This window comes from Nerophis lumbriciformis, linkage group LG06 (genome assembly GCF_033978685.3).
Source record: "Nerophis lumbriciformis linkage group LG06, RoL_Nlum_v2.1, whole genome shotgun sequence".
NCBI lineage: Eukaryota > Metazoa > Chordata > Actinopteri > Syngnathiformes > Syngnathidae > Nerophis > Nerophis lumbriciformis.
In genome coordinates, this window is record NC_084553.2 from 59,064,992 (window position 1) to 59,082,491 (window position 17,500).

Genomic DNA, 17,500 nt, shown 5'->3' on the forward strand with positions numbered 1-17,500 from the left:
ACATCAAAAACTAAGAGCCAGTTGCTGGGGGAGTACCAGGCGTGTAATTGGCCAGTGAAGATGAAGTAAAGCGAGGTGATGATGATGATGATGAGAATGTGTTAATAAATACGGGTCGGCGCTAAAACACCAGCTCATCTAACAGGGATCAGGGCCGGAACGAGTATAACAACAACACGGCAATCAATTCCCCTATTAGCAGGGGTTACGCTCCGAGACCACAAACTAATAGAGAGGATAATGTCCCACATTGACAGGGGCAGTGCCCCATGTGCCATAGGGGTGGGCAATGTGGCCTAAAACACAGGAGTTTTATGAAGTAATAATATTGTACGGCATATATCTTGGAGAGTGGACTTCTACGGTGAGACACACAATCAGTAGCTTTTCCATATTTTCATGGATAAATGTTTAAACATTATTTTAACGCCCTGGGCTGGCATTATCGACTCATTCTGCTTCATTTTATTGATTATTTATTTCTGTAAATCAATGAATATTAGAGATGTCCGATAATGGCTTTTTTACCGATATTCCGATATTGTCTAGGGCTGCAACAATTAATCGATTAAAATCGATTATAAAAATAGTTGGCGATTAATTTAGTCATCGATTCGTTGGATCTATGCTATGCGCATGCGCAGAGGCTCCTTTTTTAAATGTTTCAATTGTACTTTTATTTTTTAATAAACCTTTATTTGTAAACTGCAACATTTACAAACAATAATCAAAATAAGTATGGTGCCACTATGCTGTTTTTTTCAATAAAATACTGGAAAGGATAGAAATGTAGTTTGTCTCTTTTCTCCGATTATTAATCGATTAATCGAAGTAATAATCGACAGATTAATGGATTATCAAATTAGTTGTTAGTTGCAGCCCTAATATTGTCCAAATCTTAATTACCGATACCGATATATACAGTCGTGGAATTAACACATTAGTATGCCTAATTTTGTTGTGATGCCCCGCTGGATGCATTAAACAATGTAACAAGGTTTTCCAAAATAAATCAACTCAAGTTATGGAAAGAAATGCCATATTTATTATTGAAGTCACAAAGTGCATTATTTTTTTTAACATGCCTCAAAACAGCAGCTTGGAATTTGGGACATGCTCTCCCCAAGAGAGCATGAGGAGGTTGAGGTGGGCGGGGTCGGGTTGAGGTAGGGGGGTGGGGTTGTATATTGTAGCGTCCCGGAAGAGTTAGTGCTGCAAGGGGTTCTGGGTATTTGTTCTGTTGTGTTTATGTTGTGTTACGGTGCGGATGTTCTCCCGAAATGTGTTTGTCATTCTTGTTTGGTGTGGGTTCACAGTGTGGCGCATATTTGTAACAGTGTTAAAGTTGTTTATACGACCACCCTCAGAGTGACCTGTATGGCTATTGACTAAGTATGCCATGCATTCACTTGTGAATGTGTAAAGCCGTAGATATTATGTGATTTGGGCGGCACGCAAAAGGAAGTGCCTTTAAGGTTTATTGGCGCTCTGTACTTCTCCCTACGTCCGTGTACACAGCGGCCTTTTAAAAAGTCATACATTTTAATTTTGAAACAGATACCGATAGTTATGAAACCAATACCGATAATTTCCAATATTACATTTTCAAGCATTTATCGGCCGATAATATCGGCAGTCCGATATTATCGGACATCCCTAATGAATATCATCCACTTCTTCTCAGCACTGTCCTTCACACTCACGTTCTTTGTTCCCACGCTTGTAAAAACTAAGTCATGGTCGACCTTTAGCTGGAAGCTAATGCTAGCGATTAAGACCGGATGTTTCAGTCAAATCTTACGGGCTTCACTCTGACATTCGATACGCAAACAAGAGGTGCGGCGGCTCGGAACCAAAATGTTTTGCTTGCAATCTGAAGCATAACAATTAGCCGGGATACAGCTCGTATCAGCTGGAATACAATTTGTTATCAATGTTTTACGTGTTCCTTCTAACTTTGACTTAAAACATTGCAGGATTATGGTGCGGATGTTCTCCCGAAATGTGTTTGTCATTCTTGTTTGGTGAGGGTTGACAGTGTGGCGCATATTTGTAACAGTGTTAAAGTTGTTTATACGGCCACCCTCAGTGTAACATGTATGGCTGTTGGCAAAGTATGCTTGCATTCACTTGTGTGTGTGTGTGCTTGAAATTAACGTTGTCATTAAACCAGGTAAAACTTAAAAGATCATACAACGTGTAAGCATTTCTTGACATTTTCGAGTAAAGACCATTGTTGAAACCCGTCCAACGCTACATTATTATGTGACTGAGCCGGCACGCTGTTTATATTGAGGAAAAGCGGACGCCTGGACAGCATGCGGCTGTTAAGGGGTTAAGGTTTCAGGTGAGAGAGGATGCTAAAGGCAGTGCCTTTAAGGCACGCCCCCAATATTGTTGTCCGGGTGGAAATTGGGAGAAATCCAGGAGAATGGTTGCCCCGGGAGATTTTCGGGAGGGGCACTGAAATTCAGGAGTCTCCCGGGAAAATCGGAAAGGGTTGGCAAGTATGCACTTGACAAAGTTGCGATGATAAATTGGCGCCATCTTAATGATGGATTTATTTATTTAAAAACATGTCGAGCGCCAATAAAAAAAACAAGCTGTTGGGCGAAAATGGCCGCCCTTTGGCCAGCCCCGTGTTGAGCGGTGCTTTAAGTGAGAAGCCCTCTTGTAAAACATCCCACAAAGTGTCTGGAGATTGTCGCCAACATCATTGAAGCAGCATAAGTGGCGTAATTAGCCCCACTGTTTGGGTAGCAACTGGATCCTCTCTCCTCGGGAGCGCAGATTTCCAAACGCTTAACACGTCAGCGCCAATCAGGAATAAAAATAGATTCTCCACATCGCCGAGTGGGAGAGAGGCGCCACGGGCGAGGAAAGTAGCGAAGCGGAGGGGGGGAAAAAAAAATGTTTGGAAGAAGCATCGCAGCTCCAGGTGATGATTGGACTCAGCATGCAAAACCACTTTCACACTTTGTTATGTTGGGAAATAACTTGTTGAGTGACCTTGTGGTGACCCCTAAGACACTTGTGAGAATTGTCCCATCACACACACACACACACACACACACACACACACACACACACACACACACACACACACACACACACACACACGCACACACACACACGCAACCATGGAGGTCGGGACTTTTGACAGACAATTGGACACGATACGATACGCTAATATTTTGCCAACGATGACAGCAATTTGTGCGATGATCCTGTAATTACGTCGCAAGAGACGCAGTTATGACGTCAATGTAAGTGAAAGAGGAATAAAAATGGTAAACGCCTGAAATAATTTCATTAAAAAAAACACTTCTCATGATATGAATTATATATTAAATGTCTGACGATTTTTGGAGATTACATTTTATATAGCTTTAAAAATAACATTGCTCTAATTTTGATTTGGATAGTCTATAAATACATGTTTAGAAGGGATAAAATAAAATAACATTGTACTAATAAATTAGTACTATTATTACAATACATATTTTTATAACCCAGAGGTAGTTAAGTTATACAAACCAAAAGTTGAAAGTCACTTTTTTAGGTGTCTCAAAACTTTGGACTGGTATAGCATATATCACAAAATATAATGATAAAAATGTCAAATATAATTTTATAATTCAGAAATAGGTCAAATAAATACATAAAACATTTGTATACATTTTTAAAATGTATTTCAACTTTTATCCGATAAGAAAGTGACTTTACACTTTTGATTGTTAATGTATTTGACACAAGCGGTAGAAAATGGATGGATGGATGGATGTCAGTATTTAATGTTTTAGTTCATTTAATATTTTCATATTTTATTATCCCAAAGAATAAAAATACAATTATTTAAATGTAATAAATACATGTATTGAAAATCTAAATGTCAACTTAACAGCAAATATCTTTTACTTGTTATAACATGCCTTCTTGGAATTTGTGTTGTTACCGGGTAGGTTAATATGAGAAACAAGGTTACCATTTACCCATATTTACCCTATTAAAAATGATGTTTAATAAAAACAAAACCTTTACCATACAACCACATGTATCATATTTAAAAAATAATAATATTAAAAAATATATATATATATATATATATATATATATATATAGTTATTTAAAAAAAATACAAAGCTTTCTAAAACCATATTTACCTTTTTTTTTTTTTTTTAAAAAGAAAAAAGGATTGTATCAATGAAAAAAACAACCCCTTTACTCTCTCACCATATATATTTTTTTTATTAAAAAAAATTAACCCCTTTACTATATCACCATATTTTCCACCTTAAAAAAAAAAAAAAAAAAAGGAGTATGATTTTATTTGAAAAAAACAAAACCCTTAACCATATTTATAAAAAAAGATTTGTATTGATAAAAATGTAAAACAGTAAAAAAACAAAAAACAACCGCTTTAACATAATACATCATATAAAAAAAAATTAAACTTCCATTTAAAACAAAAAACAAAACGTTTTTTAAAACCACATTTACCGTTTGAAAAAAAGTTTATATCAATGAAAAAAGCAACCCCTTTACTCTCTCACCATATTTACCATATTTAAAAAAAAAAAAAAAAAAAAATCGTATTAATTAAAAAAAAATACCTCTTTACCATATCACCATATTACAAAAATAAAATGCTATTTTATTAAAACAACCCCTTTACAATATGACATATTTAAAAAGACAACAACCCCTTTATCATAAAACCATATTTACCACATTAAAAAAAAAAAATCTAATTCTATTAGAAAAAAATAAAAGAAACCTTAACCATTTAACCATATAAAAAAAGATTTGTATTGATAAAAAAACAAAACAAAAACAAAAAAAAACGCTTTAACATAACCATATTTACCATATAAAAAAAAATAAAAAAATAATAATAATAATTTAAAAAAAACGCAACCATATTATTGTGTGTATTTGACTAAACCCGCAGCATAGTAGATACCATGACTAAATAACTATTGTACCACTAAATATGTATTGTTCCAGCAGATAATTGGGACTGGCCATCCACCAGGTGCGCGTGCTCCTGCTCACAGCTCGTTAAAAAGCCACGGCCTCGGCGGAGGCAAAATGATGTACGACGTACGTCAGTCGGGAGTTATTTGAAGAAACAACAATGTGCTTCAACTCTGCCTTCTTGGGGGAAAAAACTGGTCAAGAAGACATCCGTCTCCATCTAACGCGCCTCCCGCTGAGCCGTAGATCTTTCACGGAGCCAAGCGAGCAAACAAGATGCAGTCTGACCGCAACAGTGCGAGCGTCTCAGCCAGTCAGGGGGAAGTTGTCTAAACAAGACGTCTTCTCCTCCACTGTGGGAAGATTTGTGCGCTCTGCATTGACTTCTCTATCCGTGCCCACTTATTCTTCTCTTCAAGTGGAGCTGGATGCCACACACCGAGATCGCCAGTTATTAGTGATAAACACCGCCACGTTGTATAGTTGAAAATCGCTTGAAATAGGTCAAACACTAAATGTGCAGTTGCTCATGCACAAACGCCACATGGACTTATTTGATGGTTCCTCCCACCGGTTATTAATAATACCCTCCACCTTGCTTGCATCATAGAAAAACGTAGACGGATACAAAAAGAATCCACAATGTCTAAGCCCAATTTACTGGGTCATACGATCAATGTGATCGCTCCTCACACCAGTTATTAATTATAATTTTAACAAAGCCTCAAAACATTCCGAAAAATAAAGATTACAAAGTGCCCTCTCAAGCCCGAGAACATTTGTGAGCACAACATTCACACATCATTAAATCAATTCGATCCCTACACCCACCAGTTATTAATTGCTACCTTGCATAATAAAAATAATAAAATCACCCGAAATAATCCACAAAGTCAAAGCCCACACAGTTCACTCGCTCATGCACGACGAGCATGTGTGAGCGCAACATAGATTTGTCATCAACATACTCAGATCACTCCTCCCGCCAGTTATTACTAACTGCCACCTTGCATGATAAAAATAATAAAAATGACCGGAAATAATCCACAGAGTCAAAGCCCACACAGTTCACTCGATCATGCACGAGCATGTGTGAGCGCCGCATAGATTTGTCATCAACATACTCAGATCACTCCTCCCGCCAGTTATTACTACCTGCCACCTTGCATGATAAAAATAATAAAAATGACCGGAAATAATCCACAAAGTCAAAGCCCACACAGTTCACTCGATCATGCACGACGAGCATGTGTGAGCGCCGCATAGATTTGTCATCAACATACTCAGATCACTCCACCCGCCAGTTATTACTACCTGCCACCTTGCATGATAAAAATAATAAAATGACCGGAAATAATCCACAAAGTCAAAGCCCACACAGTTCACTCGATCATGCACGAGCATGTGTGAGTACCGCATGGATTTGTCATCGACATACTCGGATCACTCCTCCCGCCAGTTATTACTACCTGCCACCTTGCATGATAAAAATAATAAAATGACCGGAAATAATCCACAAAGTCAAAGCCCACACAGTTCACTCGATCATGCACGACGAGCATGTGTGAGCGCCGCATAGATTTGTCATCAACATACTCAGATCACTCCACCCGCCAGTTATTACTAACTGCCACCTTGCATGATAAAAATAACAAAATGACCCAAAATAATCCACAAAGTCAAAGCCCACACAGTTCACTCGATCATGCACGACGAGCATGTGTGAGAGCAACATAGATTTGTCATCAATATACTCAAATCACTCCTCTCACCAGTTATTAACGATAACCTCCACATTGCTTGCATTAATGAAAACATAGAAAGACTAAATATAATTCATAAAGTCCATGCCCACTTGGTCGGTCAGAGCACAACACAGATTTGATCACTAATCTCACCAGTTATTAACTATAATTATAACCCCCACTTCGCATAGTAAAAAAAAACTGAAAAAAAATTAAAGACCACTGTTTTCCTCCCGCCAGTTATTAATGACAACCTCTACCTTGCTTGCATTATAAAAAAAGAAAGAAATAGACTAAAACTAATCCACTAAGTCAATGCCCAAGGTACACTTGCTCAGTGAGAGCACATAAGGAATTTGATTGCTCCTCACACCAGTTATTAACTATAATTCTAACCCCCACCTCGAATAGTACAAACAAATAGAAAACCTCAAAATAATCAATGAAAGAAAAAAAATCACAGAATGCCGTCTCAACCACGAGCACATGCCTGAGCGCAACATTTGCACGTCTAGAAATCAATCTGACCCCTCCTCCTACCAGTTATTATTGATAACTGCTACCTTGCTAAATAGAAATAACGAGAATGACCCGAAGGAATCCACAAAGTCAAAACCCACAGCTCACTCGCTCATGCATGAGCGCAACATAGATTTGTCATCAACGTACTCAGATCACTCCTCCCGCCAGTTATTGATGATAACCTCCACATTGCCTGCATTAATAAAAACATAGAAAGACTCCAAATAATTCACAAAGTCAACGCGCGAGGTACACTTGCTCAGTGGGAGCACAACACAGATTTGATCGCTCCTCACACCAGTTATTAACAATCATTTACACCCTCACATGGCATAGTCAAAACAAATAGAAAACCTAAAAATAATCCAAAAAATTAAAGACCCCTCTTTTCTCTCTCAAGCCTAATTGCATGAACGTGCACAACAACCAGTCATTAAATCAATCCCATCCTTCCTCCTACCAGTTATTAATAGCTGCAACCTTGCTTAATAGAAATTAAAAAAATGACCCAAAATAATCCACAAAGTTTAAGCCCAAAGTTTTCAAGGATGTGTGAGCATAATTTAAAAATGTCAATGTAATCAGATCACTCCTCCCACCGGTTATTAATGATAACCTCCATCTTGCTTGGATGATAGAAAAACATAGAAATAAGAGAACTATTGGACTAACTCCAAGGTAGGCGCTCTCACTCACGAGCACAACATAGACGTGTGATCGCTCCACCCGCCAGTTATTCATTTGAAATATAACCCCCTTCTTTAATAGAACGCCTCAAAATAATCCACAAAACAAAAGAGTACGGTACACTTGCTTGTATACAGGAGAACTTGTACGGTGTAGCAGACGCATCCAAAAGTAATCAGAGTGCTCCTCTCACCAGTTATTAATGCTGACCTACACCTTTCTTATAATAAAAAAACAGGAAAAGACTTAAATGAATGCACAAAGTCAAAGCCTCGGTACATTAGTTTCAACTGGAAGACTTAACAACCTTGTAGATTAAGAAAAGTCCATTGAAGCGCTAATAATCAATGATCGAGTTGATATCACTTAATATCATAATAATTAATGATCAAGCGTATACATCTTAATATAATAATAATAATCAAAAATTGAGCTGATATCACTCACAATAATAATCAATGATCGAGCGGTTACCACTTAATATAATAATAATAATCGAGTTAATAACACTTAATATAATAATAATAATCAATGATCAAGCGGATATATCTAAATATAATAATAATCAACGATCAAGCTGATATCACTTACCGGTAATATAATAATCATTGATGAAGTTGAGCCCTGCATTGAAGTGGCGACCCCGATACGGATAAGCGGTAGAAAATGAATGGATGATCGAGTTAATGCCACTTAATATAATAATAATCAATGATGCAGCTGATATCACTTAATATAATAATAATCAACGATCAAGCAGATATCACTTAATATAACAATAATCAAGCGGATATCAGTTAATAATAATCAATGATCAAGCGGATATCAGTTAATAATAATCAATGATCAAGCGGATATCACTTAATATAATAATAATTAATGATCGAGCGGATATCCCCTAATATAAGAATAATAAATGATCGAGCGGATATCAATTGATATAATACTAATCAACGATCGAGCTGATGTCACTTAATATAATAATGATCAATGATCGAGCGGATATTACTTAATATAACAATAATAATAATTATTGATTGAGCGCATATCACTTCATATAATAATAATTAATGATGGAGCGGATATCACCTAATATATCTAATAAACGATCGAGCGGATATCACTTAATATAATAATAATAATAATCAATGATCAAGCGGATACATCTAAATATAATAATAATCAATGATTGAGCTGATATCACTTAATATAATAATCAATGATGAAGTTGAGCCCTGCATTGAAGTGGCGACCCTGATACGGATAAGCGGTAGAAAATGAATGGATGATCGAGTTAATGCCACTTAATATAATAATAATCAATGATGCAGCTGATATCACTTAATATAATAATAATCAACGATCAAGCAGATATCACTTAATATAACAATAATCAATGATCGAGCGGATATCAGTTAATAATAATCAATGATCAAGCGGATATCACTTAATATAATAATAATTAATGATCGAGCGGATATCACCTAATATAAGAATAATAAATGATCGAGCGGATATCAATTAATATAATACTAACAACGATCGAGCTGATATCACTTAATATAATAATGATCAATGATCGAGCGGATATTACTTAATATAATAATAATTATTATTGATTGAGCGCATATCACTTCATATAATAATAATTAATGATGGAGCGGATATCACCTAATATATCTAATAAACGATCGAGCGGATATCACTTAATACAATAATAATCAATGATCGAGCGGATATCATCTAATATAATAATAAATGATCGAGCGGATATCAATTAATATAACAATAATAATCACTGATTGAGCTGATATCACTTAATATAATAATAATCAATGATCAAGCTGATATCACTTAATAATAAAGTGAAAATTACTTAAAATAATAACAAATGATCAAGCTGATATCACTTAATATAGTCAATGATTGAGCGGATATCACTTAGTATAATAATCCATGATTGAGCTGATATCAGTTAATGTAATAATAATCAATGATCAAGCTGGTATCACTTAATATATTAATAGTCAATGATCAATGATCGAGCAGATATTACTTCATATAATGATCGAGCTGATATCATTTAATATAGTAATCAATGATTGAGCTGATATCACTTAATATAATAATGATCGAGCAGATATTACTTCACATAATGATAGAGCTGATATCATTTAATATAATAATGATTGAGCTGATATCACTTAATATAATAAATGATCGAGCAGATATTACTTCATATAATGATAATGATTGAGCTGATATAATTTAATATAATAATAATCAATGATTGAGCTGATATCACTTAATATAATAATAATCAATGATCAATGATCGAGCAGATATTACTTCATATAACAATAATCAATGATTGAGCTGATATCACTTAACATAATAATCAATGATCGAATTGATATCACTTCATATAATAATAATAATCAATGATGGAGCTGATATTTCCTAAATCGTGCCCATCCTCGACATGAGATCAACAAAGCGGATCCTAAAAGTTTCCCATGCATGACAACTTTTCATCCTCTTTCGGCCAAAGTGATAAAAATAAGGAATCACATCCTCTTCTGTCAAATAAAGCTCCCGTCCTGCTGGGATAACTTTCCTACTCCATTGCACATCAATGTTGGGGACAAATATGAAATTATTTGCAATCAATTACAACTTTATCACAAGACAAATATGCAATAATATAAACTATGATCATTTTTAATGTCTTTTTGTGAACTTGTAAGTGGCAACTCTGACTTCCTGGGAGTCGAGTCCAAACCCAAAGTGGGAACAAACTGTTGCTGTTTGAAAGAACATGCATGTGTGTAGAACATTGTGTAGAACATGCATGGTGTGCTATGGAGGGACTGTTGCTGTTTTAAAGAACATGCATGGTGTAGAACATGCATGTGTGCTATGGAGGGACTGTTGCTGTTTGAAAGAACATGCATGGTGTAGAACATGCATGTGTGCTATGGAGGGACTGTTGCTGTTTGAAAGAACATGCATTGTGTAGAACATGCATGTGTGCTATGGAGGGACTGGAGCAGTGTTCAAAATAGCTTCTAATGATGAATGATTGACAGTTAAGATGATCAATGACTACATCAAGTGAGACAGATATGTCACTTTGCTGGTTGTACAGTAATGACTGATTTGTGTCGACCAACCAATGACTTAATGAAGCTGAAAAGACCGTCCAGCTCATCGATGTGCAGTATCTGATGACTGACATGTAGACTGACCAATGACTTGATGAAGCTGAAAAGACAGTCCAGCTAACAATGTGCAGAATGTAATGATTGCTTTGTGTTGACCAACCAATGACTTCATGAACTGTGAAAACACAGTCCAGAAAATGTGCAGAATGTAATTATTGTCATGTAGACTGACCAATGACTTGATGAAGCTGAAAAGAAAGTCCAGCTCATCAATGTTCAGAATGTAATGACTGACATGTAGACTGACCAATGAGTTGATGAAGTGGAAAAGACAGTCCAGCTAATTAATGTGTACAATATTATGATTGACATGTAGACTGACCAATGACTTAATAAACCCGAAAAGACAGTCCAGCTAATCAATGTGCAGAATGTAATGACTGACATGTAGACTGACCAATGACTTGATGAAGCTGAAAAGACAGTCCAGCTAATTAATGTGTACAATATTATGATTGACATGTAGACTGACCAATGACTTGATGAAGCTGAAAAGAAAGTCCAGCTCATCAATGTTCAGAATGTAATGACTGACATGTAGACTGACCAATGAGTTGATGAAGTGGAAAAGACAGTCCAGCTAATTAATGTGTACAATATTATGATTGACATGTAGACTGACCAATGACTTAATAAACCCGAAAAGACAGTCCAGCTAATCAATGTGCAGAATGTAATGACTGACATGTAGACTGACCAATGACTTGATGAAGCTGAAAAGACAGTCCAGCTAATTAATGTGTACAATATTATGATTGACATGTAGACTGACCAATGACTTAATAAACCCGAAAAGACAGTCCAGCTAATCAATGTGCAGAATGTAATGACTGACATGTAGACTGACCAATGACTTGATGAAGCTGAAAAGACAGTCCAGCTCATCAATGTGCAGAATGTAATGACTGACATGTAGACTGACCAATGACTTAATAAACCCGAAAAGACAGTCCAGCTAATCAATTTGCAGAATGTAATGACTGACCTGTAGACTGACCAATGCGTTGATGAAGTTGAAGACAGTCCAGCTAATCAATGTGCAGAATGTAATGACTGACATGTAGACTGACCAATGACTTGATAAAACTGAAAAGACAATCCAGCTAATCAATGTGCAGAATGTAACGACTGACATGTAGACTGACCAATGACTTGATGAAGCTGAAAAGACATCCAGCTAATTAATGTGCAGAATGTAATGACTGACATGTAGACTGACCAATGACTTGATGAAGCTGAAAAGACAGTCCAGCTAATCAATGTGCAGAATGTACTGATTGACATGTAGACTGACCAATGACTTGATGAAGCTGAAAAGACAGTCCAGCTAATCAATGTGCAGAACGTAATGACTGACATGTAGACTGATCAATGACTTGATGAAGCTGAAAAGACATCCAGCTAATTAATGAGCAGAATGTAATGACTGACATGTAGACTGACCAATGACTTGATGAAGCTGAAAAGACAGTCCAGCTAATCAATGTGCAGATTGTAATGACTGACATCTAGACTGACCAATGACTTGGTGAAGCTGAAAAGACAGTCCAGCTCATCAATGTTCAGAATGTAATGACTGACATGTAGACTGACCAATGAGTTGATGAAGTTGAAAAGACAGTCCAGCTAATTAATGTGTACAATATTATGATTGACATGTAGACTGACTAATGACTTAAACCTGAAAAGACAGTTTAGCTAATTAATGTGCAGAGTGTAATGACTGACATGTAGACTGACCAATGACTTGATGAAGCTGAAAATACAGTCCAGCTAATCAATGTGCAGAATGTAATGACTGACATGTAGACTGACCAATGAGTTGATGAAGTGGAAAAGACAGTCCAGCTAATTAATGTGTATAATATAATGATTGACATGTAGATTGACCAATGACTTGATGAAGCTGAAAAGACAGTCCAGCTAATTAATGTGCAGAATGTAATGATTGATTTGTGCTGACTAACCAATGACTTCATGAACAGGAAAAGACAGTCCAGCTAATCAATGTGTAGAGTGTAATGACTGACATGTAGACTGACCAATGACTTGATGAAGCTGAAAAGACAGTCCAGCTAATCAATGTGCAGAATGTAATGACTGACATGTAGACTGACCAATGAGTTGATGAAGTGGAAAAGACAGTCCAGCTAATTAATGTGTACAATATTATGATTGACATGTAGACTGACCAATGACTTAAACCTGAAAAGACAGCCCAGCTAATCAATTTGCAGAATGTAATGACTGACCTGTAGATTGACCAATGACTTGATGAAGCTGAAAAGACAGTCCAGCTAATCAATGTGCAGAATGTAATGACTGACATGTAGACTGACCAATGAGTTGATGAAGTGGAAAAGATAGCCCAGCTAATTAATGTGTACAATATTATGATTGACATGTAGACTGACCAATGACTTGATGAAGCTGAAAAGACAGTCCAGCTAATCGATGTGCAGAATGTAATGACTGACCTGTAGACTGACCAATGACTTGATGAAGCTGAAAAGACATCCAGCTAATTAATGTGCAGAATGTAATGATTCATTTGTGTTGACCAACCAACTACTTCATGAACATGAAAAGACAGTCCAGCTAATCAATGTGCAGAATGTACTGATTGACATGTAGACTGACCAATGACTTGATAAAACTGAAAAGACAGTCCAGCTAATCAATGTGCAAAATGTAACAACTGACATGTAGACTGACCAATGACTTGATGAATCTGAAAAGACAGTCCAGCTAATCAATGTGCAGAATGTAACGACTGATATGTAGACTGACCAATGACTTGATGAATCTGAAAAGACAGTCCAGCTAATCAATGTGCAGAATGTAACGACTGATATGTAGACTGACCAATGACTTGATGAATCTGAAAAGACAGTCCAGCTAATCAATGTGCAGAATGTAACGACTGATATGTAGACTGACCAATGACTTGATGAATCTGAAAAGACAGTCCAGCTAATCAATGTGCAGAATGTAACGACTGATATGTAGACTGACCAATGACTTGATGAATCTGAAAAGACAGTCCAGCTAATCAATGTGCAGAATGTAACGACTGATATGTAGACTGACCAATGACTTGATGAATCTGAAAAGACAGTCCAGCTAATCAATGTGCAGAATGTAACGACTGATATGTAGACTGACCAATGACTTGATGAATCTGAAAAGACAGTCCAGCTAATCAATGTGCAGAATGTAATGACTGATATGTAGACTGACCAATGACTTGATGAATCTGAAAAGACAGTCCAGCTAATCAATGTGCAGAATGTAATGATTGACATGTAGACTGATCAAAAAGAACATATAGTGGGAAAGGCATAACAACCAACCAATCACTTTGCTGATTGTACACTAATGATTAATTTGTGTCAACCGACCAATGACTTAAAAGGAGATGAAGAGACACTCCAGCTCGTCAACGTGCAGAATATGATGATTGACTGATCCATGACTGCACAAAGTGGGACTGACATGCCAAGCCATCACTTTGCTTATTGTGTGAATTCTCCAAAGCATTCACACATGCTTTTCTACACCAAAATTCATCTGTTTATTCTTATTATTCAACTTCTTCTTCTTCTCCAGATTTTGACGCGTTCTACCTTCCACATTTTTCACCCGATTCCAACCGTTCCAACTTCAACCTGTTCAGCCTATTCGGGAATCGCAGGCTTTCCCTGGACAAATTCCCAGATTTTCCAGAAGTCCAGGTTTTCCGGGACCTTTTTCCCCATTCAAAATGAATTGGCAATTTCTCAAACGTCCACCATTTCCACATTTTTCAACCTATTCAAGCCATTCCACCTTCAACATATTCCACCATTCTGGAAATTCAAACTTCCCGTTTTTCAAGTTCAAAAATATTCCAGGATTTCCCAGAATTCCTGCTTTTCCAAAGCCCTAATTCCACTCATTTTTCTGGCGATGACTCCGACCACATTTTTGAACGCATTTCAACGCTTCCACCGTCAAAACATTCCTCTTAATCAGGACCAAAAACAATGTTGTTTTTTGAACTGGAAAAATTCCCGTTTTTTCCGAAATTCCAGGAATTCCGTAATACCATTTTTCAATTCAACATGTTACTACTTCAACATTTCTCGACCGATTTGAAAAATTTCAAGACCAACCATTTCAACTAATTCAGACCATTCAAGGTTTTTTTTTTTTACCATTTTCAAATAAATTCCCGCTTTTCCCGGAATTCCCATTTTTTCTGAAATTCCCATTGAAATGAATGGGACATTCTTCAAAGTTGCTGGTTGTATATTAATGATTGATTTGTGTCTACCGATCAATGACTTAATGAACCTGAAAAGACAATGTGTAGAAAATAATGATTGGCATGTAGACTGACCAATGACTGCATAATGTAGGGAGGACCTAACCAATCCCTTTGCTGGTTGTAGATCAATGATTGATTTGTGTCTACCGATCAATGACTTCATGAACCTGAAAAGACAACGTGTACAATATAATGATTAACATAGAGACTGACCAAGGACTGCATAATGTAGGGAAGACATAACAAATCCCTTTGCTGGTTGTACTTTAATGATTGATTAGTGTCTACCAATCAATGACTTAATGAAAATGAAAAGACAATGTGTAGAATACAACGATTGGCATGTAGACTGACCAATGACTGCATAATGTAGGGAGGACACAACAAATTCCTTTGCTGGTTGTACATTAATGATTGATTTGTATCTACCGATCAATGACTTAATGAACCTGAAAAGACAATGTGTAGAAAATTATGATTGGCATGTAGACTGACCAATGACTGAATAATGTAGGACAGACATAACCAATCCCTTTGCTGGTATTATATTAATGATTGATTTGTGTCAACCGACTATGGACTCAATGAACCTGAAAAGACAGTGTGTAGAATTTAATGATTGGCATGTAGACTGACCAATGACTGAATAATGTAGGGAAGACAAAACCAATCCCTTTGCTGGTTGTACATTAATGATTGATTTGTGTCAACCGACTATGGACTTAATGCAGCTGAAGAGACACTCCAGCTAATCAATGTGCAATGTGATTGACATGTAGACTGATCAATGACGGCACAAAGTGGGAAACACAAGCCAAACAATCACTCTGCTGATTGTACATTGACCAATGACCCTAATGAACGTGATGAGACAGTCCAGTTTATCAATGTGCAAAACATTTTTGACCGATCAATGACTGCCTTAATGCAGAAGACATACCGACCAAAAAACTGTGCATTAGTACACATGTAGACTGATCAATGACTGCCTAAAGCAGAAAACATACCGACCAATCACTGTGGAGTAGTAAACATGGTTGACATGTAGACTGATCAATGACTGCACAAAGCAGGGATGGCATAACAAATCCCTTTGCTGGTTGTACATTAATGATTGATTTGTGTAGATTGACCAATGACCGTAATTAGACAGTCCAGTTTAAAAAAGTGCAAAACGTATTTGACCGATCAATGACTGCCTTAAAGCAGAAGACATAACGACCAATCACAGTGCAATAGTACACATGGTTGACATGTAGACTGATCAATGACTGCATAAAGCAGAAGACATACCAACCAATCAACTGTGCAGTAGTACACATGGTTGATATGTAGACTGATCAATGACTGCACAAAGCAGGGATGACAGAACCAAACCCTTTGCTGGTTGTACATTAATGATGGATTTTTATAGATTGACCAATGACCATAATGAACGTGATGAGACCGTCCAGTTTATCAATGTGCAAAACATATTTGACCGATCAATGACTGCCTTAAAGCAGAAGACATAACGACCAATCACAGTGCAATAGTACACATGGTTGACATGTAGACTGATCAATGACTGCATAAAGCAGAAGACATACCGACCAATCACTGTGCAGTACACATGACTGACATGTAGATGGACCAATGACTTAAGCAGAAACGGGACATTACAACCGATCTCTGTGCTAAAGGACTTGACACGTAGACTGGCCAATGACCAATGACAGTACAGTAGGTAATGACTGCCTCACCTGAAGCAGGTGCTGTTCTTGCCTCCAGCCCGGATGCAGGGATACTCCACAGTTAGGATCTTATTGTCGGGACATTCAGCTCTGAGGAAACCACAAAATGAAAACAAAATGTCGCCTCTTTTGTTTTGTTTTTTGCATGGATTTTGATGCATGGCGTTGATGGTGGAGAAATCATTTCACATGAAAGCAGCAGGATGTCAAGTCGGGAGGTTTTTAGGAGTGTTTTCGACATACAAACAGTAATTTGATGGCTGCCCTGATTGATTGGGACAAGCCAAACAAAAGAGAAAGTAG

The 17,500-nt window shown here is 36.8% G+C and overlaps 1 protein-coding gene and 1 long non-coding RNA gene across 5 annotated transcripts in view; one reads left to right on the forward strand and one right to left on the reverse strand.

Annotated features, from left to right (window-relative positions):
- LOC133608373 (collagen and calcium-binding EGF domain-containing protein 1-like) overlaps positions 1 to 17,500 on the reverse strand; it is a 108,635-nt gene that overhangs the window by 84,740 nt on the left and 6,395 nt on the right. For 2 of the 3 annotated variants that reach the window (XM_061963566.1, XM_061963564.1), the window contains exon 2: positions 17,207 to 17,287. The exons of the other annotated variant lie outside the window; for it this stretch is intronic. In XM_061963566.1, coding sequence (XP_061819550.1) covers positions 17,207 to 17,287 — 81 coding nt within the window. The remainder of the gene's footprint in view (positions 1 to 17,206; positions 17,288 to 17,500) is intronic. 3 annotated transcript variants of the gene reach the window in all.
- The window catches only part of LOC133608936 (uncharacterized), a 73,808-nt gene that overhangs the window by 39,810 nt on the left and 16,498 nt on the right, over positions 1 to 17,500 (forward strand). The gene's annotated exons all lie outside the window — the stretch shown is intronic.